Source organism: Dipteris shenzhenensis, chromosome 28 (assembly GCF_047967505.1).
Source record: "Dipteris shenzhenensis isolate YYH24624 ecotype China chromosome 28, Dip_SZ_1.0, whole genome shotgun sequence".
NCBI lineage: Eukaryota > Viridiplantae > Streptophyta > Polypodiopsida > Gleicheniales > Dipteridaceae > Dipteris > Dipteris shenzhenensis.
The window spans coordinates 1063455-1071600 of record NC_141623.1 but is presented as its reverse complement, the minus strand read 5'-3'; the positions used below and the strand labels follow the sequence as shown (position 1 = coordinate 1071600).

The 8146-nt window shown below is 43.8% G+C and overlaps 1 protein-coding gene across 1 annotated transcript; it reads left to right on the top strand.

Moving 5' to 3' along the window:
• The first annotated feature begins 5649 nt into the window (after positions 1 to 5649).
• On the top strand, positions 5650 to 7529 carry LOC147883017 (7-deoxyloganetin glucosyltransferase-like). Its single transcript, XM_087400137.1, has 2 exons — positions 5650 to 6264; positions 6403 to 7529. The coding sequence occupies exons 1-2, from the start codon at positions 5712 to 5714 to the stop codon at positions 7347 to 7349; spliced, it is 1500 nt and encodes a 499-aa protein (XP_087256263.1). The 5' UTR covers positions 5650 to 5711; the 3' UTR covers positions 7350 to 7529.
• Positions 7530 to 8146: the final 617 nt, after the last annotated feature.

Sequence of the window (8146 nt, the reverse complement as noted above, 5' to 3'; positions counted from 1 at the left end):
TGTGTGTTGTTGTAGGTACAATGAAAGGTTGAGTAAGAACTATTATGTGAGTCTTACTCGTCAGTACAAGAGTAGTGATTTTGGGCTTGGCGTTCATGTTCACAAGGCGGACATTGTGCGGACATATGAGCAGTTGGTTCATCATCTGCCAGCGGTTGATGATGCTTTTTCTTCAATGTATTAATAATTTCACGTCTCAGGTAATTGTTGTAAGTTGTTTGGTTGTGTTGTTTGTTTTCTAGTTTTTAGTTTATGAGTGTTTTGATGGTTGTATTTGTTTGTTTTTAGGTTTTGGTTTAACACAAATAGGGTGAGTGAGAAAAGTTTGAGTGTGTTGGTGGAGGGTATGCTTGCTATAATTGATTGTGGTTGTGTTGGCAAGAGGACAAACAAGAGCATACGCTCTTCTACCGTTACGAAGTTAAGTCTTTGTCAGGTTCCTGAGGAGGTGGGTCCACTGGTCATCGGTCATCAGAGGGCTTCCTCGTATTGTAAGTACGATAAAAGTAATGCTATCAAAGTTGCTGTCCTGGCGAATCCTTACGACAATTTGGGAAATCTACGTAATTACTCGAATGTTCTTTGTGAGAGTGTGAGGATGTACAGTGAGAAGATTGATGGAGTGACCGGGTGTCACAGTGCTATTGCTTCTGATGTTGGTGGTTCTCTTCGATCTTCTTTAGGTTGGTGTTATTTTTGTGTTTTAATGTTGTGTTGTCTGTGTTATGCATGTGTGTTGATTTTTTTTTGTACTGCATGTTTGAATATGAATTCGCCGATGGTTCGGGTATTATTGGTGTCGATGGTTCTGTTGGAGCTTCTATTTTGACTTCTGGAGGCTCATCTACATTAGCGACTCCTTTAACTATCAATCCTTTAGTGTGTTGTGTTTGGTTGGGGATACTATTGCTTTGGTGAATGTTTCTTCTAGTGGTAGTTTGGTTAGTGCTATTGGAGGTTTGCATGTGGCTGATGGTGTCATAATGAAAAGGGATGATGCTGGTGGCTCTCTAAAGGTTGTTGATGATGTAAAGGGTGGTAATTCATCGATTGGTGTGTCGACAGAGAAATCTGGTGGAAGTTTTGGTCGGTATTATGGCTCTCTGCATGTTGATGAAAATGACAATGAGATATTGAAGGAGTTCACTCTCGTATCACATGTTGCTTGTGGTGCTCTGGATTTAAAATATCATGGTCGAGATGCTTTGGTTGTGCTGTTATTAGTGGTGATGTTTTTAAGAATCACTTTGTGCAATTCATTAGCAAGGATGGTTGATGGAATGTATTGTTGTGTGTGGTTTGACGGAAGGGGAAATTTCTAGTAGTTATCTGTCAGCGAAGTTTATATGGCATCCATTTTGTTGTTTGGGGCAACCAAATTTTGTTGGTAACCGGTTGATTTAGTTTTTGTAGATAAACTCTTTTATATGAATACTGTTTGATGGCTTTGACATTTTATGTAGTTTACTTGTAAGCTTTTAAATTAGATGTGTTCTTTTATGATTGGTTATTCGTTAATTTTGTTTTAGGAAATTTTTTGGTTGTAAAATTATTTGCGAAATGTTTGGTAAATTAGCCGGTCATCAATTTTTTATTGTATTATGATTTCGGAAGTGTTTTAATTGGATGGCTAGGATTTGGCCTCTGCCGACCCTAGCTGTTGACGAGAGAAAGATAAGGGGTCGGTGCAGAGCGAAGGGGTGGGGTGGCAATATAGTTGGGGGTGAAAGGCTAACTAGAGATTGTTTTGGTTAGGCAAAGGGGGTTTGGGTTAGTTGATTGTACTTAGGGGGAGGTGTAGTAAGGGCGAGTAGTTAAGTGGAGGGGTAGGCTGAGAGAATAAAAAAAACATTAGGGGGAAACCAAGTGGAAATTAGGGACATAAATCAGGGAAGAATGGGGGAAGAAGAGAAAAAAATTAGGGGATAGACTATGGGGAAAAAAGGGGGAGAGAAGTGGTTGGGGGGGGGTGGAGGAAAATAGTGTATAAAATAAAAAATAGAGAAAATTAAGGGAAATTAGGAAAAATAAGGGAGTGTTAGTGAGAGAAAAAGGGAAAGAAATTAGAAAAAATAGGAAAAGGAGAGAGAGGAGTATATTAGGGGGTTGGGGGGAAAGAGAGAAATAGGAAAAAAGGGCAAAAGTTAGGGAGAACTAGAGGTAGAAGAGTGAGAACATAAGGGAAAGTGGAGGAAATTAGGGGGAGGGTAGGATAAAAAATGGGGTGGGGGGGTAAGAAGAAATAGGGGAAAAAGGGGGGGAAATTAGGAAAAAATAGGAAGATATTAAATCAAAGAGAAGAAAGGATTGTGTGTGTGTGTGTGTGTGTGTGTTCATGACTCCCCTTTTTGGTCTGCGCTTTAGTGATGGTTATTATGATAGTTCATTTTGAAAGCTAAAATTATTTTTTGGAATTTTCTATCATTCATCCACCTTGGAAAACTAAAATAGGGGCAAATCCTTTAAATCTTTCTAACATTTACAGAGCATGCGTGATGAATGCTATTTATCTTTCTTCCCTTTTTCTAAAGAGTTGCATGGGTGAGCTCTTGTACCAATTGTATCATTGTGATGTCATTCATCTTAGATTTCTAGTCCCCCCCCCCCCCTCTCTCTCTCTCTCTCTCTCTCTCTCTCTCTCTCATCCTCCTCTCCTCATGAGGATACTTGAATGATTGGTCCATATCCTTGTTCCTTAGCCAATACATATCTAGAAACACAGGAACCATACCTCAATGTATGGGTACTCCTCCTTCGAGCATAAAGGTGGGGTCACGGTGTAATTCACAAATAATGATATGGGTTATGTTTTACATAACAAGATGACAGGGGGCATGAAGAAAGCCTTGACAACGACGAAGAGATCTCAGGGCTAGTTTTTAAGAGAGAGCAAGGTTTCCATCATACAGTATTTCTTTCAATGCCCTCTCCTCCCTATTTATTCCTCTCTCTCCCTATATGCCTTCACTTTAGCTTGCTTTAGTCCCCTCTCCTCTTCCATTTAAAAATTATTGAAGGACTTTATCTTAGCCTTTGTTTGGCCTACCTCCTCTCCTCCCTATTTATTCCTCTCTCTCCCTATATGCCTTCACTTTAGTTTGCTTTACTCCCCTCTCCTCTTCCATTTTAAAATTATTGAAGGATTTTATTTTAGCCTTTGTTTGGCCTACCCTAGATAAGTTGAATATAGAAAATCCATCACCATTCCACAGTTCCCTTAGCCTATAGCCTAAACTTTTATTGTTGTAACCTGATTTAAACTTTTATCATGCAATAATATGGAGCAACAAACCCTTTTATTGCTTGAAATCCATAAAATATGTATCGTTGTATTACCTTGCAAGTTTACCTAAAAGTGGTGTACAAATATATAAATTTATATACTTTTTTAATGAGAGACATATATATTCAATATGTATCATCATTAAGTAAAAGAAGAGAAATTTATGTGCAACATCCATGAAAATAAATTCAATGGTGAGAGCACTACCAAGTCATATTGTTGTAATGATGATGCTACTAATAAATGGTCACAAGTGAGTGAGGCATATGTCAACCTTGGGTGGTTCAAAGACCTAATATTTTATTGCTTCAAATTTTGATATACACTTGGTAAAAGTTTGTACTACTAAACATATGGAATTAGGGGAATCAACGCTTCATCTTTCACAAGTTGACCTAGTTCAACACAAAATCTTTAGAAATCCACACATCTACTAATGTAAAAAAGCCTATTATCTTTGTAGCACATATAGAATATGATGGTGGGGTCCGGCATTCAAGTGACTCCTTTTTGGTGTTGAAGAGAAAGGACTTGTGGAATTGGAAGTGGTTGTTACTTAGTTAGTGGGCATTCCTAGATAGGGGAATTGCCCTCTTGAAATATGCAAAGAGGCAAGGAATAGAAATTGTCCATGAAATTTGCCTACAAGATTGACTGTCCTATTTTCACACCTATCATTGAGGATTTGGGCGATGTTAGGCATGAAAGTAGGGAGGGAGAGAGTTTTGACTAATGTCATTCGACCTGTCTTTTTATAATGAGGCTAAAAAATTTACGGTTTACCTCTTAGACGAGATGTTCCCATGACTCCCTTCTGTAAAAATAGGCTCCTTGGTCATGCAATCATGAGAATGCCCTCTTATGGAGCTATAAGGTAAAGCCCTTAATTTTATGCACCAATTGCATCATCGCTCATCCTAGCCCCCTTGCCCTTCCCCCCCCCCCTCTCTCTCTCTCTCTCTCTCTCTCTCTCTCACCAATTTCATCATCGCTCATCCTTGCCCCCTTGCCCTTCTCTCTCTCTATCTCTGTCTCTGTCTCTATCTCTCTCTCTCTCTCTCTCTCTCTCTCTCTCTCCCCCCTCTTTACGTTGAAAGTTGACCTAAGTTATGCACCGAATCTCTAGAATGCCTGAAAAAGAATGCTATTATATTTGTGAGTTGTGACATAAAGGCACATGTAGAAGACTATGGTGGGCATATAGATTTGACTCTGTTTTATTTTTTTAACTTGGATGTCATGCTCATCCTAGCTTTCAACACTCCCCCCCCTCTCTCTCTCTCTACACACACACATGCTTTATTTTTTTAACTTGGATGCATGAGCATTGTGATGTCATGCTCATCCTAGCTTTCAACACTCCCCCCCCCTCTCTCTCTCTCTCTACACACACACATGCGACTCCATTTTTTAACCTGGGTCTTCCTAATGGTTCAATCATTTTTTCCCAAAGAAGGGTACTCTTCCTAATGGTTCATTTTGAAAGTTCAAACAATTTTGTGGGATTTAATATCATCCATCCACCTTGAAAAACTAAAATAGGGCTTCTTTTAATTATTTGTTTTTGACATTTAGAAGGGTCTTCCTAATGGTTCATTTTGAAAGTTCAAATTACTTTGTGGGGTTTTATTTCATCCATCCACGTTAAGAGTTGAGTAGGACGCCCCGATGACTTTTATTCGCCTATTTGGACTAGGAGCCGGAGCTACGAGAAGAATTAAACCAAGGTCTTTTGGCGCAATAAGAAGTAAGCAAAGGTCGATTAAGGTATCGAGCTCCTACTCGAACCTTCTCGAAGTGCCTCTCTCCCTCTATATGTCCCTCTCCATCCTCTCCTCGATGCGTTCTTAGTCGGCTGTCTTCTCCTCTCCTCTCCTTGCTACTCAGGTTCTCTCTCTCTCTCTCTCTCTCTCTCAACCCTCTACCTGCCAGCTACCAGTCCTCCCTTCTCACCTAGCCACCATAGGTTAATCACTAGCCACACCTCTTGAGTCACCTAAGCTAATTAATTGAGCAAAACCATAAGTTAATCAAATATCAAAACAATGCAAACAATTAACGAACAAAGGGGGAGCGATAGAGTGGGACAGAGCACGAGAGGTCGAGAGAGGGGCGCAAAGGAATTTTATTCATAAAATTAGGATTGATCTCCTAGTGATTCGAGTTGAAAGTGAGGGAGAATCGAGTAGACCCAGTAGAGTCGTTGAGTGGAGTGGGTGAGCTCTTGCATCATTGTGATGTCATATGAGCTCATCCTAACTTTCTACCCGCCCCCTCTCCAATACGGTATAATAATTACATAAAGGGCGCATGCAAGAAAGCCGAGCTTGTGGGGGAGCCATTATACAGCCTTTGTTTTTCAGTCGGTTGATAAGTTGCAGGCCCACGCAGACAGTCTCACCCACCAGCCTTTTCCGTGCTCCCTCTAATGCATTACGCATTGCCAGAGTTAGAAGTCCTTCCTCTCTCCATACCGCTCACCATGGAACTCCATTGCCAGCCACACGCCGTTATGTTCCCTTACCCTGCCCAGGGCCACATCAATCCCATGATGCAGCTCGCCAAGAAGCTCCTCTCCGATGGTTTCTTCATCACCTTCATCAATACTGACTTCAATCATCAGCGTATGTTTCGAAATGGCGCCCACTCTGACAGCTTCCTCGAGCTTCCTAACCTTCGCTTTGAGCACCTCCCAGATGGCCTTCCTCCCGATCACGGACGCTTCAATCAGAGCGTTCCTGAGGTTACCGCTGCCATTCTGTCCTTACCTGAACCCTTCACGAAGCTCGTGGAGAGGATTATGAGCGGTTCGGGGCCTGCGGTGACGTGTATTATAGCGGATTCTTTCTGCTCGTGGATGCAGGACGTAGGCGACAAGCTCGGTATTCCCAGGGTCTCCCTCTGGACTACTCCAGTGCATGCTAATCTGAGTTATCACTTTCAGTCTGCTCTCATCTCCGAAGGCTACATTCCTCTGAAGGGTCTGCAGACAAACCACTTGTCCTTTTCTATATGCTTGAGTTGTAAAGCGTCGATTTTCGAGTTTATCTGCGCGTTGGCGGTGGAAATGTTTTTTTGTCCCCTAGATACCGGTTGATTCGCGAGGTGTGTCATTTCAGACAAGGCGAATGCGTCAAAGATCGTTTCTTGCATACCGGGAGTGGCACCAATGCCGCTCTCAGAATACATCTCATTTTTCCTGGTACAGCACGAATCGGACTACTTGTTTCAATGGCATCTGAATCTGTGCATGCGGAGGGCGAACGAGGCAGTCTGGAACCTGGGCAACAATGTCACGGAGCTGGAGATTGAAGCTGTAGACGCGTTCAGGAAGGAGGTGGGGAACTTCCTGCCGATAGGCCCACTGTTGCCGGAAGGGATTGTGAAGGGAGAGAGGGCCAGCGGGGGAGCGGGGCCGAGCATATGGTCGGAGGAGGGCGGGTGCGAGGAGTGGTTGGAGGAGCAGGAGGAGAGATCTGTGGTTTATATAGCGTTCGGGAGTGTGGCGAGCATGGAGGCGGAAGAGATGGAGGAGCTGGTAAGGGGGGTGGAGGAGAGCGGCGCGCCGTTTCTATGGGCGGTGAGGCCGGATCAGGGAGGCGAAGCGCTAACACGGCTCAGGCGCAAGTTGGCTGACCAAGAGGGGCCAAGGCGGGGATTGATAATGGCGTGGGCACCTCAGCTGGCCGTGCTGTCCCATAGGGCAGTGGGGGGGTTTATGACGCACTGCGGGTGGAATTCGGTGTTGGAAAGTCTGTGCGCCGGCGTGCCGATTTTGGCCAAGCCGGGTGGCTTTGCCGAGCAGCGAATGAATGCGTTTTACATTTCGGAGCAGTGGCAAGTAGGCCTCCGATTGCCGGACCACGCCTCGTGTGCAACTGTGGCGGCCAAGATTCGCACCCTCCTCGTCAATTCGCCTTTCGCTTGTGCCCTTCGCGATCGCGTCGCTCGCTTTCGCAGCATCGCCCACGCCGCCTTGCTACAATCCCCTTCCGCCTCCTCTTTCTCCAACCTATGCCTCTTTGTCGATGACATGCGATGCCGCGCCCAACCGCAAAACGTTTGATCTTTCTTTCATGTCTCGCATCTATCCCACGAAAAGCAAATGTTATTGGGGTAAGGTCATTGCAGCTACGGAGGGGCTCTGTATTTTGTTTGTGTATTATATAATGCCTTCTCGCTAGCAATCATTTGTTTTGCTAGAGTGCATAAATCAATTGAGAGGATCATTTCTCTACAAGATAACCATGTGCAATGAAAATTTACAATTCTACAAATTTACAAGTGCTTTTGGATGTTACTCCATTGTATCCATTACTTGCATTAGCACTTTTTGTTATTACTCCATTACATTAAGTACCCTCATGTAGTTGGCCTCCAAGGCTTTGGCCTAGTGGTTTGAGTGTTGGGCTACCAACCCTTAGGTCATGGGTTCAAGTCTTGGAGGTTGGGGCATGGAGTCTTAGCTTGTGGTTGAGTGGGTGGGTGTGGGGTGTGTGAGTGCCACAACTATGGACCCTTGCCCATCGATCGACGGTGGGGTGCCCCTCGATAGGACCACAAGGGTGTGTCTCACGTAGGGGTGTTAAAAAAAAGAGAACCCACATGTTGTCATTTTTTCTCCATCCACATGCATTCAAGTTGTTTACACATCGCCCTAACCCGCCCAATGTGATCCTAAGGTATAGGCAGGAGGTGATCTTCGGGCTTGTTTCCACGTGCCTTGGGTGTGTGATAGGGATGGATTGACCACCAAAGGCCAATCCAACCCATGGAGGCTTGGACTAATTTGTCTTCGCACCGTTGCTTGAAGTGATTGCCACGCACCTGGGTGTGCACCTAAGACGCGTGGGAACATGTCCA